The sequence below is a fragment of the Cervus elaphus genome, chromosome 17 (genome assembly GCF_910594005.1).
Source record: "Cervus elaphus chromosome 17, mCerEla1.1, whole genome shotgun sequence".
Taxonomy (NCBI): domain Eukaryota; kingdom Metazoa; phylum Chordata; class Mammalia; order Artiodactyla; family Cervidae; genus Cervus; species Cervus elaphus.
The window spans coordinates 26170799-26191403 of NC_057831.1; the positions used below are offsets into that span (position 1 = coordinate 26170799).

A 20605-nucleotide genomic window follows, 5' to 3' on the forward strand; every position below is an offset into this window, starting at 1 on the left:
AGCACACCCCATTATCTAGCTTTGCCTCACTTTCAGCATGTATTGTGCTTACTTTTATGCATTATTATGCATGTATTTCTTATCTTGCCCATATTCAACTAAAAACTCCTTGAGGACAGGGACTATTTCTTCAATTCTGAATCCTTCAATCCTTAGTAACTCGTAGTGTAACCAAAGTGGATTCTTCATTGCTATTTATGATATTAATCAACTGTATTTCTTTTAAATTAGATACTAAAAACACTTTAATAGCAAAATATTACAGACACAGCAAAATCATGCTCTTTTTGATACAACCGAAGGATATAAATAAACAACATATTTTACAAAACATAGAAACAATGCTACCTACAGAAACACGTCTGGATCTAAAAAAAAACATGAAACTACATCTGGGTGAACATTTATGTCTAACTTCTTACTTTGAAAACTTAACACAATACATTTTAACTTGACATTTGCTTTATCTCATATGATACAAACATTACAAAATACATTAAAAACCTTGTTGAAACACATAAAATGTATTTTTAAGCCTTAGATGTTCAAATAACAGAAGAAGTGTATTCAATCAACAAAGCTGCCCTTTGGACTGCAAGAGCAATGTCATATTATAGCTTTGCCCCACAACATTTTTATTTGGTTTCTTCCTACACTTTCGTCTCCCTTCAAACTTCAGCCTATTAAAGCATTATCAATAAAGATTCTAGAAGGAGTTAGAATATACTTAGGAGCTCTGGATGATGGTATCTTATCTCCCAATTTCAACCCCCTTAATCTGGCTTGAAAATGCTGTGTAACGAACACATCATTACACTCCGTGTGTGGATTAGTGTTGCTCCCTCAGTAGGCAAAAGAAGTTGCCCTTGAATAAGGTGTAGGATGCTCCTTGCAGTGCAGGATACATCTTATTCTCTTGGGCCAGTACCTACCACTCACATTTTGGAAGGCATTGTTACAACACACTTTCCTTGAGAAGTCTCTTTCAGGCTGTTTGAGAAGTGTGGGATGAAGATAACTTAGTGCTTACAAGTCCTCTCTTATTGTTACAATAATAATAATCATGATGATTATTATTAAACTAAAAATTACCTATGACTTTATCACTCTTCCTCTATTTGTTTTCTCATTCTTTATAAAATTTCCCCCAAAATGACTAAAAGAGGTGATTTTTTAAGATTGTACCTCCTGTTATCTTTATCATTCTGCCTCATAGCCCACAGGAGATTTAGTTCTCACAGGTTTATCATTAGAAGGGAAAACAGGACCCAGTAGATATCTGAGCTGTTTACAAAGAGAAAATAAATATTACAAATATTTTCCATTTATGTTTTGGAAATTGCTTTGTTTTTTGTATAAATGAGGGAAAAATTAAACAAAACAAAACACTGCCTTCCCAGCAATCTTGGACGTTTGCTAGTCCAATATACCTTCTGAAGAAGCAGTCTTAAGCTTCAGGCTACATATACAGCCATTTCCCTCCTGGTTAATAGCGCAATCTGGAACTCAGATGAGCTGACTATGTTGCAGAGTGGGACTAATGTCAACCAGCTTGGGGACAGCAATGAGAGAATACAGAACCATCTCCTACTGCGTGTTCTAAGACCCAGCACGCCTGGTTGCAGTGGTCTGTCCATTCCCATCAGAACGAGGATGCTTCAGTATTCTCAAGGAGATGGAAAGATCCTGAAGGGCAGGGCAGCAGTTTTCCACGAGTCAGCAAATGTGGTGTCTTCTGGATGGTCCAAATCTGCCTCTGCTTTTGATTTGTTTCTACAGAAAAACCCTCAGTCAGTTTTCATGTGAAGTGTGCCGTGGATCCCAGCAATGGGGGCATTCCACCCTGCTCCTGAGTCAGGGTCTCCCTCACCGAGGGAGATCCATCTATTGAAAGATGAATGACCGAGATCGGACTGTGCCATCCCCTTGATCAAGCTGTTTTCTTATTTGAGACTGTAAGAAAGCACACCCACCTGTATGGACTATGAGCAACTTTAGGATAACAAACTTTGGCTTTTAACAAATATTAAATACGAAATCCTGACTGGTAGGAAAACTATGCAACAACAAGTAATTATCATGTCCCCACTTCCCCAAGTTTTATTCTTGTTTTCTGTTTTTTTCTCAGGAGAAATACTATAAAGTGGTTGCTAAAACATGCACAAACTGGGAACTGGCCTAGCACTTTTAGTAACAGCGACACTATTTAATGAATCAAAATGAAGATATAAATCTAAATTTATTGATATGGAAAAATGTTCATGATATATTAAGTGAAGTGAGCAGATAACACTACAGAATGATCAAATTTTGTTTTAAATGTTTATATGCAAAGGGAGAAATCTGAAATGTTCATTTGCTGTTTTTATTTTAAATTTTCTACAATGATTATGTGTCACTTTCAAATTTATGAAACAGAAACAATAAAAAATAATTCCTATTCAAGCAAAGACTTCATATGGCAAAGTATTTCTCCACTGAATATCAAATACATTGGAACTATCTCAAAAGGAGGGCTATAGTTCTTTGGATCTAAAACTGAAAAGACAACCAAAAGCAAAAATCCCATTGTTTAGAAAGGACTATTTAGTAAGATTCTAAATATAAACTAATTTCCTTTTGAAAATTGGAGATTACTGTCTATAGTTGAAAACACCAAGGGATTCAAAAGATGGTATTTATATGAAATTTGAGAAAGCTTTGACAAGTTCTTGGTTAACAACTCACTAACTTGCACACACACACATGCACAAAAATTGCATGAGACTAGTATGTTTTTAGAAGCACTTTGTCTTCCTCCCAGGAGGTATATGGAAAGCAGATAAATTAAAATACCTTTTGTCCTTGACCTGCACAAAGTAATGATTATACAGGACACTAAGCTAAGTCTTTCTGGCAAGTCCACCTTCTCTGACAATATAAAAGGACTTTTTACCATAGAGTTATGTCAGCGTCCCTCTATCTGTCCTTCTGGTACCACACGTCCTCCTCCAGGCCAACTTGGACCACCCACACACTAACAGGAAGTCTGATAGATATCAGACGTCTGATAGACACTAGGCTAGGCTCTGACGATGAGACCCCAGTGCAGCCTCATTCTTCTGCCTTTACTCCTTTCTTCAACACTTCCATGTTCAAGAAGAATGAACAGACTCTTCCACAAGCCTGCATGTTGACTTCTCATTGGTTTTCAGGGGTTCCCTGACTCTTCCAATAGAAATAAGTTTGAAATCATCAACATGTAATTTGTGAGTACTAGGCATTCAGAGACACGAATAACTCACCAACTTCCAGCGTAATATCTTGATCCACTCATCAGCTTCTACTCCTGTCTTTGCACAGAGGTAAAATGTCCTGAATGGAAATACTAAGCTGATAAGACAAAAGAAAGAATGTAAGATATTCTAGACAGTTGAACATCTATTAGTTGAGCACTCATTAAAGTATTCCTAGCGGAAAAAGAATTGACATCTAACCTGGGTAAAAACCTCAGGAGTTGGTATATATAGAGCTAGTCCTGCTGGCAAACTGCAGAAATGTTGAGGATGTTGTAGATTCACATTATTATTTTTACAGGCAGATTTGTATATTTTAATAAGTCCAAAGGGTGGGATGGGGTGGGGAAGAGGTCCAGGGCAAACCCATATCCTTTTATTGTTCATGATCTAGGCTGAATACACACATGTGTTTATTCCACTGATTTGTTAAATGATTCAGAACTTGTGCTACGATTCAAAGAACAAGCAACACAAATAAAAGAGTTTGCTGAAGGAATTCAATTGTGTTAGCTGGCTGCAACAAGGAAGACAGTGGCCTCTGTGGATGAAGGCGGTTTTAACTTTTCAGAGCAGGCAAAGGAGACAATAAATCTCTTCAACTATTCACTTTGCCTCCTTCTTGCCATGAGTTAATATTTGCTGAAGGGAAGACAAACTTGCCTACTGGCATGAAAGACTGTTCTAGGAATAGGATTAACTCCTCCTTTGACTGTGTCTTGGGTTATAGAGTCAAAATCATTTGACTTATGGACTTCCCTGGTGGTCCAGTGGTTAAAACTCCCAGCTCCCATGCAGGGGGGCCCAGGTTCAATCCCACATGCCGCAACTAAGAGTTCGAACACTGCAGCTAAAAGATCCCACATGCCACAAATAAGACCTGATACAGTCTAATTAATTAATTAGCTTAAAAAAATCATCTGATTTGTATCTTGCCCGTACTTCCTGTCCTAACAGTTGAGACACAAAACTCTAAAAAAAGCTTTTTGTTCTTTTCATGAAAAAAGAAAAAGAAAGCCTTGAACTGAAACCATAGTGTTTCTACACCCTAAAACCAAAGTGATGTATCTTGTCTACACCAGTAAATAATATTGAATAGACAAGAGGTAAGTCTCTGTGTATGAAAGGTAAACCTTGATGTGAAGTCTGATTGGGCAATTAGACAGAGGGGAAGTTTGGGAGGGGGTGTGATATTGTGCACACACTGAACAAAACTGATTGCTGAAATTGTCATTGTTTGGTACTCCTTGTGAGAAACATGATTAATTGCCTGTTAATACAGATCATTTTTCCTTTCTTCTTGCTAACAGAACCCCGGGCAATAAATTACGATTAGTTGGAGCCAATTATAAGCATGTGTGCATGCTCAATCACTCAGTCGTGTCCGACTCTTTGTGACCCCATGGACTGCAGCCTGCCGGGCTCCTCTGTCCATGGGATTCTCCAGGCAGGAATACTGGAAAGCGTTGCTGTGCCCTCCTCCAGGGAATCGTCCCCACCCAGGAATTGAACCCGTGTCTCCGGCATTGGCAGGCAGAGTCTTTACCACTTGAGCCACCTGGGAAGCCCAATCATGATCATACTAATACCCTTTTCTAGCTTCCCTTCCTGCTGCCGATGGCCATGGAACACAGTCTTCGCCAATGAGATAGGAGGGAAAATCTGATAGAAGAGTTTCTGAGGAAACATCTGCTTTCCTGATAAAATGGGCAGACCTGGCTTATCCCAGCCCAACATCTTTTTTCATGGCTTACATGAAAATATGAGAACTATAGCTGGACTAGCTCTCTTGGACCCTGAAGTAGTGAGCATGAGGAAAAGACCAAAAGAACTCTATAGATATTGGACATGACCTTGTCAATGTAGCTGCCTGCCTCCCAATTGCTTGTTATAAGAGAAATATAAACCCCTGTTAGTGTGTATGGAAACTTTATGTGAATTTAAGAAAGATTTCCATCATTGGCTGATACTATCCAATCATTAATTAACAATAGTTGAGGTTAATTTTCTTAGGTGGAACAATGATATTGTTCTATAGGTGATATTTTTATTCTTAGTAGATACAAATTTAAATATTCACAGGGAAAGTGCCATGATGTCTGCAACTTACTTTCAATTGGTTCAACAAAAGAAAGTGAATAGATAGAGATAAAGCAAATATGCAAAATGTTAATGATTGATGCATCTAGGTGAAGGGTATATGGGTATATAAGTTTCAACTTTTTTTATTCTTTTTTTTCAAACTTTGTGTTTTGTATTGGAATATAGCTGATTAGCAATTTTATAATAGTTTCAGATGAAGAGCAAAGAGACTCAGTCATACATGTACATATATCCATTCTCCCCCAAACCCCTCTCCCATCCAGGCTGGCACATAACACTGAGCAGCGGTCCATGTAAGTCTTTCAAATTTTATATGTTTAAAAACTTTAAAATAATTGTTTGTGGGAAATAAAACACTTTTTTCTCAAGACACTTTACTCCTCCCAGTTAGAAAATTATCATGTTACACTGACTGTGTTAGAATAAAACACTTTTGTGCCATCTGCAAGAATTGTCATAATTACACAAATCACTCATTCTTGGAGTCAACAAAATTATAATTAAAATTAAATAAAACATCTCAAAGGAATGAAAACTGCCTAACGTGTGATTGGCATCCTGTCATGGGCATCATACTTGTTGCAGTGTACAACATAAAGAATCAAACCCAGCAGAACTGCTTATTTGTTTATACCACTTTAAATGAGTATAGAGCTTCCATGTGGCTCAGTAGTAAAGAATGTGCCTGCCAATGCAGGAGATGTGGGTTTGATCCCTGGGTTGGGAAGATCCCCTGGAGAAGGGAATGGCAACCCCTTCCAGTATTCTTGCTTGGGAAATCCCATGGAGAGAGGAGTCTGCTGGGTACAATCCATGGGGTTACAAAAGAGTCAGATACGAGTTGGCGATTTTCCCAACCCAGGGATCGAACCCCCGTCTCTTATGTCTCCTGCATGGCAGGGAGATTCTTTACCACTGTACCACCTGGGAAGCCCAACTTAGAGACTAAACAACAACAAACAAGATTTTATGTCACATTCAGCTGAAAGGACTCCTAATATGCATGTACCGCCTCAGATCAAAACATCTGTATACATTAGACATACAATTTTTTATTCTGCTAAAGTAAGTGTCTGGCAAGAAGATTAAAAAAAAAATTTCCTCTCTAAAACAACTTACCAGAAGCAGTTTACCCTTTCCTGTGAATAATCAAATTGTACAGCTGAACATTCAGTCAAATCTAGGATCCGAATTGGTTCTGGTGACTTAAAACAAAAGGACAAACTAAGTCATCATAAAACACACACACACACACACACACACACACACACATCTGTTCATCACTTATTCCCCAAACAAGTTTCCACTATGGGTGACTGTTAACTTTACTTCCACTACAGGAATTGATAATAGAAAAACTTCCTAAGGGAAGCCATATGCTTGTCTGGGGATTGGCTTTTCATGAAATTGGACATTAGGAAGATACTTTCATTGTCAATTCAAATTTGGTGGAGATGGATTTTTAACACATAGAAGGGAGTCATATTTTTCTCCCATGTTTTTAGACATCCACTTTCTCAAAAATTTTGTGTAGGAAAAATGAGAAGAGATGAAATAATTTTAAATTTGCTTAAGGAGTTAGACCTAATAAATGGACATATTTTTAATAGAGGAGAATGCTGCTGCAGAGACAGTCCACCCAGCATGGTAAGAGAACAATCCCACCACTCTAAACATAGGGGGTGGCATGCCCCAGAGAGCTAGAGGTTAGCCAGACTGAGAACAGTGTCTGCTATACAGGTCTCATTTACGCAAGAAAGCTCTGCTCATATCAGGAATCAAGAACTCCGGTCATTTATAGATGTTTCCTATAAATTTCAGGGATTTTAAAGGCAGATATTCCTTTCGTTTAGAGAGCTCATTTTTAAAGGGAAAATAAATGATCATGTTTCTTACCATCTGGTCTTTGAAGTATTTCAGTTCATTCCTGTGCAAAGTAAACCACCGCGTTTTCCAGGTCTGAAAAAAAAAAAAAAATGAAACATGTAGGCTTTGCATACACGACTAAAATATTTGGACTGGATAATTTCCTTTTGTGGTAAAAGTACCTAAAAGATTAGATACAATGAAATATTCTTGTGGTGTTATTTCTGAGAAAAAAAACTTTCAAAGTGAACCTTAAAATTTTAAAGTTTAAACAATTAAAATGATTCCATGCCTTAAGCTCATAACAGAGGCAAAGATATCATTAACATTTGTAAGCAAGTAAAAAGAAATAACCTATTATAAATATTCAAGGTGATTTGCATTACAATAAAGCACTAAAATTTCCATCTTAATAAGACTTAATAATCTTAATAAAACTATGGTAAGAATAGATACAATTTTTGAGCATCTATTGAAAACTTCATACTATTCTTGGAGGTTTATATACATTATAGACAGTCCTCATTCAATGCCAAATATTATTATTTTTGTTTTACAAACAAACAAACAGGTTTAGGAACCTCAAACCACATGCTATTCTAAACCTTGCCTAGAAATTCCAGGGCATTGGCGGAAAAATGTTACCCACTGTCTCCTTTTTTTTTTTTTTTTTTGGTCTCTTTCTTCTGTACTAACTGAATGCTCATCATCTTTGGTGGCAATGTTCCCAATTAAATGAAGTAACAATGGATTTAAAAATAATGCTATGAACATGAATACTTTCTCTTCCCAGGAATAATCCACTTGAGTCGGGACAAAATAACTAAATATTTAGGTTAAATTCAAGCAGGCCAGTGCCCTTGAGAGATTTAGTGCCCTGACACTTTAAATGAGAAAGAACAGACATTCCATGAAGGTCTTCTAAGCCCATGAATATGAAATTGAGTAACTTTAAAGGTACAGACACATAGACAGGAAACAGTTGGACACCTCCCAACTAGTAAAGTTCTAAGTTTTGTTTTCTTCAGGATTTTATAAGATAGTTACATTAGTACCATTGAGATGGTTGGATTTTTTTTTTTTTTTGTCTACTGTTAGGTAAACATTTCATAAAATTTTGACTTTTTTTTACTAAAAAAAAATCTTAAAAAGCAAAGGTATGTACTAGACATGGAACTCTGCTCAATGTTATATGACAGCCTGGATGGGAGGGGAGTTTGGGGGAGAATGGATACATGTATATGAATGGTTGAGTTCCTTCACTGTTCACCTGAGGCAACCATAACATTGTTAATTGGCTATATCCCAATATAAAATTAAAGGTTTAAAAAATGATTAAGATGGTAAAAAATTACTGCATTAAAAAAAAAAGATATGTGCTAGAGTTAATTTGCTACTTTAATCCTCAATTATTGCATCAAAAGGATTTCAAGTTTTGAGTATTATTGTTAGGTAGGCTATTTTCATACATGTCACTTTGCCAAAGAATAGTCAAGATATTTTATAGAATTTGACTAACATTAGCCATCAAGATGAGCTCTGTAAATGTTATAACTGGGTCAAAATGAGTAGGCAGTTCTGCTTTTTAAAAGTCGAAATGAGGACTGAGCCCCCAGGATGCGTTCTCTCTCTTTGTGGCTGATGCTGGAGGCCAGCGCTTCCTTACCTTGACCAGACCACCCTGTTTGGTGAGGTAACCTTCTTTGGTGCCCAGCTGAAAGAGAAAGAAACACTCGAGTGAAGCCCAGAACTATCACAACTTGAATTTTGTCTATTTCTGTCCTATTTTAAAATGAAACAAGAATTTGCCTTTGATCTGTAAGTAATTGCCTTTCCTTCTTCATCGAGGCACTTGAAAATCCTTCCCATGTGGTGGAGACTGTTTTCAGACCAGATTGTCCGGTGTGATTTTGCAGCAACAGACAGCAGTGCACAGACTCTCCTCTAATGTGAGTTAGCACTTTGCAGTCAACCAGGTTATGTAAGTTATGCCACTTATAACAGCCTGCATTGGGCAAAGGGCATCTGTGCATCCCAGCTGCTCGGATTGTTGCTGGGGTGTTATGTTCATAGACATGGCCACACACACTGCCATAAGGTCAATATGTGGGCAACTTTGGATAAAGCAAAGAAGAGGGATTTCTGCACTTCCCAGAGTCTGTATTCTGCTAAACTGCTTTGTGAATTAGAAATCGCATTTTCTACAATTTATCATATAATTCTCCAACCCCACCCCATTGTTTTTTCACAGACTATCTCTTGAGACCTATATTCCATGGGATAGACTCTCAAGATTGCATATCTATTTAGACTTGATTCATCCAGAAGGGATTTAAAGTGAGAATGAGTCATTTCTTTTATCTCACCCATTGATAATTCAACAGTAACAATATGACACATAACTGGCACCTATGAAGTATAAGGAACGGTAGGGAAGAGTATGAATAGCAATTTGCATAAAACCAGGACCCTCAGGTGAAAAAATTTCAAAATTCATACATTCCTGAAGAAATTAGATTTGTGGTAGGCTATTTTGTTCTATAATATCATAATACATCTTCTATTAGTAAGAAAAAAATGAATAAAAACTGGGAAATGATTTGGTTGATGTCAATGTTTTTTTCATGGGAGTTTCCACAGTATTTGTTCCTGAGATGAATTCTCCCTACCAAATAAAAAGAGGAACAGCAACCATCAAAATAAAGATTTAAAGCCAGAAATAACATATGACTATGACCACTTCCTTTAAAATTCTTAGGGCATTGAAACAACAATGAGATTCCCAGGTATTCATTTAAATAATGTTTAATAACATTGGTGAATTTGATATTGAATAATTAATTTGATTCATTTTGACATTAAAAGAAATTGAACTGGCTGAGTTGAGTTTGGATATTATATTATGGAAACAGAAAAAATTACCATTTTGGATTACTGAGTCTACAGAGGCAAAATAAAATAAAGGTAAGTTATTTTGTAGAAGATACTGATAGAATTGAAATCGCACTAAGGAATCATGCTACTGACTCCATCTTACCTCCATCCAAACAACATATGATGAATCTAATATTTTTCTAAGGTTTTGATAGATAAGTGGAAGACTGTGGAGAAAAGGGCTGAGAATACCAATTTTATTCATGGTCTCAGGAGGTAAGAATGGAAATATCTATAGAGCAGCAGATTTAGTTTTTAAATCTCCTCATCTAGAAGAAGAGAGTTAATAGCCCCAAATTGGAAACAACCTAAATATTTTAAAATTAAAGCATTAGCCTGTCTATCATCCTTTCTATCTGCCTGTCTTGTGTGTGCTCATGCCCGTCATGTCCAACTCTTTGCAGCCCTATGGACTGTAGCCCTCCAGGCTCCTCTGTCCATGGAACTTTCCAGGCAAGAATACTGGGGTGGGTAGCCTTTTCCTACTCTGGGGAATCTTCTCTGATTTAGGGAACGAACCAGCATCTCTTGTGTCTTCTGCATTGTCAGGCAGGTTCTTTACCATTAGCACCACCTGGGAAGCCCTGCCTGCCTTAATTTTAGTCAAAAGCCGTCAGGTGGGATAAACTGAGGAAGTGTTTCAGAATGAAGACTACTCAAGAGGCAGGACAGATAAAGGCAACTTGTGATTTTGGATTGCATCCTTTTGCTCTAAGGAGCCTTACTAAGAAAACTGATGACTGATGCCTAGATGAGATCTGTGGATGGGAGTGTGGTGCTGCATCAATGTTAATTTCCTGATTTGAATGTCTCTGGGTGGTTCTGCAGCAAATGTCCTATTAGAATCTGGGTTTTTCTTCTTCTGTTGATGATTGTCATGATCCCCCTAATACAGTACAAGTTCAGTGAGGGCAGGGCATTTGCCTAATTTATTGCCAACCCTCCAGTGCTTAAAACAGTCCTTGGTGCATTGTAGACACTTTTTTAAAAAAAGTTTTCTAAACAAATGAATTAATTAAATTCATCCTATCTCAGAAGCCCAATCCTATGTTGTGTATGAAATATATAAACAATCATTTCCCCAAATGCAGTTGCCAAAGGATGGTAAACAGTTTTACAGAAGCATCTACATTTTTGGGCAATAGGACACCTATTTTCATTTTCACTTCAAGCAAGAGGTTCTTTTTCCTGTAAATAGTCTATACTTATTTACACTGCCAGAGCCTGTGCAAGAAGGGCATCTCCACAAGAGAAGGCAGAAGCCCAGAAGCTTGTGCAAGAAGGGTATCTCCACAAGAGAAGGCAGAAGCCCAGAAGCCCTCAATCAAAGCTGTGAACACCTGTGTTCAGCCAGGGGCGACAGCCCTGATAAGACGGTAACTGTTCCCCAGCTGGCTGGTCCATCCATTCTGTAGTGAGGAGTACTGTGACACAAGAATCCACTAGAAAACCTTTTTAGTTTTCTGTCCATATCAATGCACAAGAAATATCATGGACTCCTCATTATACAGTGTGAGTGAAGACATTTTCAACTTATCCACTCACCATTGTTTCATTGTTTTTAATTAGTTAATTTTGGCCTTGTCCCTGGCTTGCAGAATCTTAGTTTCTTGATCAGAGACTGAACCCAGCCTGGGCAGTGAAAACGGCTGAGTCCTAACTACTGAACCCCCAAGCTGCTGGACCCCCCAGGGAATTCCACCCTTGTTTTTAAAATGCCGTTATGCAGAACCGTCTGCGCATGTTCATTGCTGGATCCTTGGGCAGGTGAATCCATCTGACGCCTGGAGTGGGCAAAGAAGGCAAGCAATAAAGCTTGCAGAGGCTGTTTCCACCTAAGTATGCCTGTGTCTCATGCTTGCACCAATTCCACAAGTTCAGTCTTATCCGCATTCTACTATCGAAAAAGGACGCACGCAGTAGGGCCTGGTTTGATCGACCTTAAGTGGAGATCTTTAGGCGACGGTAACAGAGAAGAATGTAAAGTAAAACTGAGAATACAAATGAAAATGATGGTGAAGTGATGGGTAGGATGGTAAAGAGGAAGGACAGGAAGAGTATAGTCGACCGGAAAACAAAGGCTTGGTTAGATCTTGATGTGTTCTCTGGTCTCTTTTGACTTGAGACTATTTACTGTCTTGCGTTCCAAAGTTTCTCTAGTTCAGAGGTCTTCTACTTCCCTCTGTAACAAAGCTAAAACATCGTCCTCAGCCAATTTCCAGGATTTTTATTTTTGAGTGGACGTAGCATAGTAACAGTGTAATGTGTCGTGAACCTGATTAGCCTACAAAGCTACTGATTATGATTCCAGTCCCGGGCAAAGTCCCAGGCTCCTGGGAAGGACGGACTCTGTGCAGGTAGCCAGCCTCCTGTCCGATGATTCCAGGAGAAAGGTGAGCAGAGCAAGGACAGAGGACGGGGGTGTTAGAGGAAGCTAGAAGGGGTCAAAAAGGCTTCCTGGAAGAGACTGATCCCAGATGCAAGGCTCCAAGGATGAGGGAACAGTAGAGACATTGGCAGGGTTTCAGATGCAGGAAGGAGAGGAGGAGCATTCAGAAACGCGGGGTCCTCCAGCGTGAATGTGGGAGAGGCATAAGGTCAGGCCAGGGAGGGGAGCAGGATCCAGGCGGATAAAGACAGTGGGCATCCGCCAAAAGCTGTTAAGCTGGAAGTCACGGTAAATCTGCTTCTCAGGAGAGATGTCTCTGGTGGCAGGGTAGAAAAAAAAAGTATGGCCGCAGAGACAAAAAGGTCAGGCATGTTTTCATTTAATCTGTAGTGAAATATCTTCAAGTATAATGATTGCTATCTAGAACTAGCGCTTGACATTTCACTTAGGTGTGATCCTCTTTATCATGAGGACACAGCCAGGTACCTTATAGGAGAGCATGCAGCCAGTGAGAAAGGAAAAGAATCAGGGTGCCCTGGGCACAACGAAGGGAAGAAGGTGCTGGAGAGGAATCTTTGCAGGGTCACAGCTCACAGAACAAACGTCAGTGGACTCCAAGGAGAGCAATGAAAGCCCCCGTTGCTGAGTGAACAGTGGTTCACACGCTGCAAAGGAGTCCAATTGTCTTCTGTCTGGACCCCTCATTCAGTGAAGGAAAAACATAAATAATAAAAAAGCCAGGGAAAAAAATAATATCCTGAGAATTTATAGTAAAGATGGAGAATCTTTTTCTTTCAGAGAAAGTTGAAATGTAAAATAACTTTTTTTTTTAATTTAATGAATTTGTAGAATAACCGTTTAGACAACTGTGTGACCATAAACATCTTTGGCACATTCTACCATGAACTTGTTTGGTGAAGTAAGGACAGGATTTAAGTGCCATTTCTGAAGTCTTTAAAATCCTATCACTATCGCATAGTAATTTTTTTTTTTTTTTTTTTACAATTTACGCTGGACCAGATGAGCCACAGGCTTAGAACTTTACGTTCCTTTTCTAGTTTTATATCCCAAGGTAGAATTTTATGTGAACAGATGTACTGTAAAATGTGTGTAACTTATTGCACGTTCTTGCTTTTAGACAGTGAGCCCGGTGGGCAGATAGATGGCCACTTACAGAAGGGGCAGTGGGCACCAGGTCGTTTTCTGTTCTTCCCGTCTGCATTGCTGTGTGAACCCGGACGGATTCATAAATGGACGGTTCTTCCACTTTTTTGGGATAGGGGTGTTTCAGAACAATCAGAGTGCCTGAATGTAGACAAAAAAAAAGTCAAATATAAGTCCCAGAAAGGAGTCCAAATGCTAATACCAGATCACTGTGCCTGGATCATAAAGTTTCTTGTTTTTCATGGATTCACTGACTCATTGTCTCAACATTTATCAAGTACAAACTACATTCCAGGCTCTTAAACTGGACACTGGAGATATAAAGTGTTGTGAGATAATTTCTGCCCTCCTAGTCTGGGACAGAATTAGCCATGAATACAGTCATTTAACTGAACAGGGTGATGAGACCACTGTCGGCAGTGTGAGCCAAACATGCTGGCTATGCATGTGGTAACTCTGCTTTCTAGGAGAGATGTCTGTAGGTGGCAGGGTATAAAAAGTACCGCAAAGGCAAAAAGATCATGCATGAGAAGTGCAGTTCTATGCAATGCTTTAGAAATGTTTTCCTAGGGGAGGCAGACACCATTAGCCTCCATTAGACCTTAGCAATAACTATTGGTTTTCCAGGTGGGTTTACAAAAGTTGTGCAAACAAAACCATATAATGTACCAGGTATAGGAGGATTTATTCCACTGTTCTACTTTGTACTATTTTCAGAACAACTTGTAACAAACCCGTGAACCTAAAAAATATGAGCTCATAGCATTTTCCCTACTGTCTCCTACCACCCCATTGACAGCTGAAGGAAAAGAAGGCTCTGCTTTTCTTTGGTGGATATGAAGTGAATAGGCTGAGGCCACTGTGTAATTACCTTCACTTCCAAGTGAAGGAGGTGGTTCAGGCAGGAAAAGCCCACCCCACCCCCGGCTTGGGTGGGCCAGGTACTGGGGGTTGAGAGCTTTCAACTCAACACTGATATTTCCCCCTTCTGCATCCTTCCCTTCCCCTGATCAATCAATCAATCAGAAACTAGAAAGTGACTACAAAAAGAGTAAGTTAAGGGTTTTCTCCCCTTTGCTCTGGTTTCTTGTTTTTTTTTTTTTTTTTTTTTAATTTTTTTTATTTCACTTGGGTCTTTCATTTGGAAGGTCCAGGATTATACCAGACACTGGGGGAGATGCAAAGATTTCAGTAGTTGATTCAACACATATTTCCTGAGCTCTCCTGAGTGCCAGGCATTTGTCTAGATCCAGGGGATATACCAGCAGACCAAGGAGATGTAGCATTCACTCTCATGGCTGCAAAGACAGGAACATTTTGGAAAAAAAAGAAAAGATAGGTGAGAGAATTGTTATGAAAACCCTAACAAAGCAAAGTGAAGGAATGAATAGTGAAAAGAGAAAGGGGTCTGGGTAGTGTGACATTTATATCAGGTCAGGGAAATCTTCTTTGGTGGGGTGACAGAAAGCCCATAGAAAGTATAGACTTTGAATTGGAGTGAAAAAGAGGCAATGAGGAAAGGAAAATACCTCCTCTGCAGTTTAAAAAAAGACCTGTAATAATAATGATAAACCCACAAACAAAGCAAAATCTTTCTGTGAGGTTTGAGTATAGACAATGAACTGACTGCAAAAACGAACAGTGCCTTCTGACACGGGGCCCAGTAACGCCCTGCTGGAAAGTGAAAAGGGGCATTGCGGAAAAGGGGCTCTCATCTTGGCCCCCAAACCGTGGCCTGCTCCTCGCTCTGTACCCAACTCATCTCAGGAGCACTGGGATCACAGTGAAAAGTGGCTTTTGCTGTTCTCAGAAGGCCCAGTCCTGCTCTGGCACACGGCCTGCACCCGCTTTTGTTGAAGCGATTCTTTCATGAGGACAGATCCAGTCATATTGGGACCAGGGGCCGCTTACAGGCTTATAGTCATAATGAAAACTGCAACACCTAAACCAAGAGCAGCCGTTGTGCGGGCCCAGGGGCCGTATGGATGCAGCTGCGACAGGGCAGATGCTTGGTGAATTTGGGACCAGTTTCTCAGTGACCTACGCGAGAGAAGCACTTTCTGGCAGCCACCCTGGCTTTGTGGAAAGAGCCACCGTGGCCACTCAGCCCCTGTACCTTTGGACATTCTACTCCAAGCATCTCTTTCTTCCTCTGACAAGTGGGAATGATTACCCTTTCTTCATGAAGCTGTTTTAAGCATCAAATAAAGAAGGGCTTGTGAAAGGATTATAAAAATGTTAGATGTTGTTACGTTCTGATATATTTTTAAATTCTTAAGTGAAATGCCAGTGAGCGCCATCTTTGCAAACATGGATTTTAAAATTAGGTAAAAAAGACCTAAATGTAACTATGTGCTAAGAATAACAATGGCAGCAGTCTGGATAGTCACTGACTATAGCACTCAGACAGACAAGTGCCTCTTAACACTTCCGTCTGACAGTGGAGAAGAAGACCGGAGCTCAGGGCTCAATGCAGCTCACAAATTTGAAAAAAAAAAAAAAGTGAAATCTTGTGCCTCATCTTGAAGTGAAGTGAAGTGTTAGCCACTCAGTTGTATCCGACTTTTTGCAACCCCAGGGACTGTAGACTGCCAAACTCCTCTGTCCATGGGATTTTCCAGGCAAGAATACTGGAGTGGGTTGCCATTCAAATTCAGAGTTGATGCTAAATTATCATTCTATTCATATGCTTAATTTGAAAACAATATTTTAAATGATGCCCTAGAAAGATGCCCCTGGTCAATCCTCTGTCCTTTTGCATAGAACCAAGCATCACCCAGGTATATACTTGCCTATACTAGTCTCCTATAATGTTAAAGCTGAAACTCCAATACTTTGGCCACCTGATGCGAAGAGCTGACTCATTTGAAAAGACCCTGATGCTGGGAAAGATTGAGGGCAGGAGGAGAAGGGGATGACAGAGGATGAGATGGTTAGATAGCATCACTGACACAATGGACATGGGTTTGGGTGGACTCCAGGAGTTGGTGATGGACAGGGAGACCTGGCGTGCTGCAGTTCATGGGGTCGCAAAGAGTCGGACACGACTGAGCGACTGAACTGAACTGAAGTGATTGCTGCTGTAACAAATCATCACAAACACAGTGACATAACTTGATCAGATTATCCTACAGTTCTGGAGGTCAGAAGTCTGAAGTGGCTCTCATGAATCCAAAGGGAAGGTATTGGCAGAACTGCTTTCCTTTCGGAGGCTCTCGGAGACCATCCATTCCCTTGCCTTTTCTGGCTTCTGTAGGCTGCCTGCATTCCCTGATTGGCAGCTCCGTTCCTCCATCTTTAAAGCCAGCAGCAGTGGGTCAGGTCCTTCTCATGCTGCTGTCTCTCTAGGTCTCCTTCCCCTGCTTCCATCTTATAAGGACCATCGCGATCATGGTGGATGCTCCTGGGCAATCCAGGATAAGCTCTGCATCTCCAAGTCAGATAAGCAGTAGCCTTAATTCTATCAGCAAACTTAATTCTTTTTTGCCAGGAACACAGCATTTACACTTCCAGGAAGGGATCTGAACACCTTTGAAGTGGGGAGGGTCATTATTCTGTTTACTGCAGTATCAGTCTCTGGGTGGTAAGCTTAGCCACAGGGGCCCGCTGTGCTGCAGTGTAAAGGTCTCTGGGCCAGGGCTGCTGCCTGAGCCTGCCGCACTCTGATCACTTGGGACCATAAAGCCGTTGCCTTTTCAACACATTTCCAAGCCCTGTGAGTCCTTTCAGAGCAGGTATGGTGTGAAATTTATCTTTGTATTCCCACCTCCTGATAGAGTTTCAGACATAGGGAAAGCTTAATGAGTGAATGAATGAATGAACAAATGCCACAGCAATTCAGGTGTAAGGCAGGAAGAACATGAAATGAACCAGGCTTCCAGGTTCACAGTTACCTTGGCCAGGGCAAGGACAGGACAGGATAACAAACCCAAGTTCAGCTCTCCAAATCCCCACTGTGCTGTGCTTAGCTGCTCAGTCATGTCTGACTCTTTGTGACCCCATGGACTGTAACCCGCCAGGCTCCTCTGTCCATGGGGATTCTCTAGGCAAGAATACTGGAGTGGGGTGCCATGCCCTCCTCCAGGGGATCTTCCCAACCCAGGGACTGAACCCAGGTCTCCAGCATTACAGGCAGATTCTTTTACCAACTGAACCACCGGGGAAGCCCAAGAATGCTGGAGTGGGTAGATTATCCCTTCTCCAGGGGATCTTTCCAACCCAGGAATCAAACTGAGGTCTCCTGCATTGCAGGCGGATTCTTCACCAACTGAGCTACCAGGGAAGCCCCATATCTCCACTGGGAGCACTCAAATTCTATTTTGAAATCATCCTCTGAAGTTTAATCAATAAATAGCTAAACTAAGGTAAATGATACTGAGTCAACCAGGAAAGTAGAACTGACATATTAATTTTAACTACTAAGACCATGCGTGAGGCTAGTTTGAATGGTGTCATGAAGAAAATAACAAGCTACTTATAAAATGCTAACTTCCACTGATAAAAATCTGGTCTCCTGAGAGACGTGTCTCCTTAACCAACCATTCTGCCCAAGGAAGGGCCAATATATGGACTTCTTGGCATGGCTGCTAGGCTTACAATGATTTCCTCTTTTCTAAACACCATCCCATCCCCTTACACAGAGGTAGACCCCCAGAGATCCTAGCCCTCCCCCACCTGGACTCACTCATTGGACTGACCCAGGGATCTGCTTAGTCACTTCTCTGGAGAGACGGTTCACTAACTTCAGTTTCTGAGTTCACAAAGGAGACTGTTGTTTCCTGCCTTTGACATGAAAGCTGGTTTCAGAAACAGCTCCATGAAGGCACAGTTTTGAGTTGATCAGAGCATGAGAAAGGCAGGTATTTCAATGTGCTGCAAGCTTCAGAGTAGCCTCATGATCACCTGGCTGAGTCTTTGTTGTCTCTTTCTGTTTCTCTTGCCCCTAAATTCTGAATGGGAATATCTTTCCAAACAATTCCCACTTTTCTCCCCATATCTTTTTTTTGAAAAGTTCAGCTAGCTAGGGTTAGTTTCTGTCATTGGCAATTGAAAGAAACTCATCTAATGTAGACACCACAGATTTATTATTAAGTTATAAGGTTCAAGGTTCATGACAGCATGCTGACTCCATACAAAAGAACTCTGGGTTAGCGATATTCACACCAAACAAAACTCCAGGACTTGGTTAGAAGATTCTGACGAAAGGCAACAAACAGGAGGCAGGGGCTGGTAGAGAGAGAAGAAAGATCTGCAACTACATGTTGGAACCCTGGCTATGTTTCACTTCAGTTTCTGAACTACATGAAGGAGATTGTTGTTTCCTGCCTTTGACATGAAACCTGGTATCAGAAACTCTTGGTGGGGGAATATTTTTGAACTGTAACTTACAGACACCTACTCAGTGTATAGTACTATGAGATTGCATTGAAAGACTCCTTATCTTATATTCCAGCAGGAATTCAGAAAATAAGTAAGGACAGTCTCAAGCCTCAGGCACTGGTTTGATATCTAAACTAGAGTTCAGGGCACACATAGCTCCTAAAAAGGAAACTTTGTTTAGAATATTTCTTTTTTGCACTGAAGTGAGTGCTGCCACCAGGTTCCCCACCTAGGCTGTAAGATGGCTGGAGGGCAAGGATGATACCCGTTTCATCACTATATTATCAGTGGCCAGCAGATTATTAATTATGAATTAAATGAAAATAAGATCATATCCATCTATGTTTTATTATTGCCCTCAGGTTCAGAAAACAAGCTTTGCTACTGCATATGCATGGTAGATTCCTCCATTTCCTCCTGCTAATACAGAGTTACTTTCTAGGGGAGTTACAAGAATATTGAAGATCTTTCTGTTTTCTTCTTTGCTCTGCAAATGGACTTGAACTCATCATAAAATGGTGCTAGTAAAATCACGTTTGTTTACACATGAAGGAGTTTTAATATTTGATTTCTAGTCTCATAGGGAGAAATACACTGAGTTAAGAAAAGCAGACCTGACAGTCAGGGCAAGAGAAGATTCTGTTATAATATCCAAGTCAAATCAAATCACTTTTTTGGGAGTACTTGATTCTACCTTTCATATGAGTGCAATATGGAACTGACTTAAAATTTGAAGAAGACATCACAAAGATTTAACGAAAACATTAGTCCAATTGTCTCTAAACCAGCTCTTCATGATATGTCAAAAATATATAGCTCTCGCATATAATTATTGGAATGAATTACCATAAAAGGGCTTCTTAAAGTAACATCAATAATGATTAGTTCTGCCACACTAAGAATTATTATAAATATCACTATCTTACATGCCTAATCTCATTCAGTCTTCACAGCAAGTCATTAAGGTATCAACTAGTACCATCAGCTCAATTTTATAAGATGATACTGAAGCTCAGAGAGGTTACATAATTTGCCTGAAGACACGCAACTGGTACATAGCAAAGGCTGGAGTTAGACCTGAGGTTCATATGTTTACACATCATACCGTCCATTTTTCTTAGCCTTGGTGATAATCACCACCATGGAAACTCTCTGCGGTGTGTGAAATGTGCTTTGGCTATTGTGGGCAAGAGAATCACGTGTATCAATCAAAATTTGATGAAATGGATTCTTCAAGAAGCAGCTTAAGGAAAGAAAATGAGAGTTTTTACTTCAACATTTCTCACCAGACCTCAGTTTCTTCATTTGTAAAGGAGCAATTAAATGGTCTCTGAGCTCCCTTCCAATTCCAACATTGAGTAAATCTAGTTCACTGCACAAGCCCAACTGAAGGTGAAGAAATATTAGTATGTGTAGTAACCAAATGTTTATCCTGTCTCAGTAAATGTGCAATATTCATCTGATACACTTCAGTTCTGATGTCATTTTATTTTTG

The 20605-nt window shown here is 39.9% G+C and overlaps 1 protein-coding gene across 2 annotated transcripts in view; it reads right to left on the bottom strand.

Annotated features, from left to right (window-relative positions):
* Window positions 1-216: 216 nt before the first annotated feature.
* The window catches only part of DAPP1 (dual adaptor of phosphotyrosine and 3-phosphoinositides 1), a 55391-nt gene continuing 35002 nt past the window's right edge, over window positions 217-20605 (bottom strand). Inside the window, exons 4-9 of one of the 2 annotated variants that reach the window (XM_043871430.1) lie at window positions 13742-13872; window positions 8911-8958; window positions 7275-7337; window positions 6498-6583; window positions 3285-3372; window positions 217-1773 (exon numbers count right to left, since the gene is read on the bottom strand). In XM_043871430.1, coding sequence (XP_043727365.1) covers window positions 1717-1773; window positions 3285-3372; window positions 6498-6583; window positions 7275-7337; window positions 8911-8958; window positions 13742-13872 — 473 coding nt within the window. In that variant the 3' untranslated portion in view covers window positions 217-1716. Of the gene's footprint in view, window positions 1954-3284; window positions 3373-6497; window positions 6584-7274; window positions 7338-8910; window positions 8959-13741; window positions 13873-20605 lie in introns of both variants that reach the window. The other variant, XM_043871428.1, reaches the window with a different exon arrangement.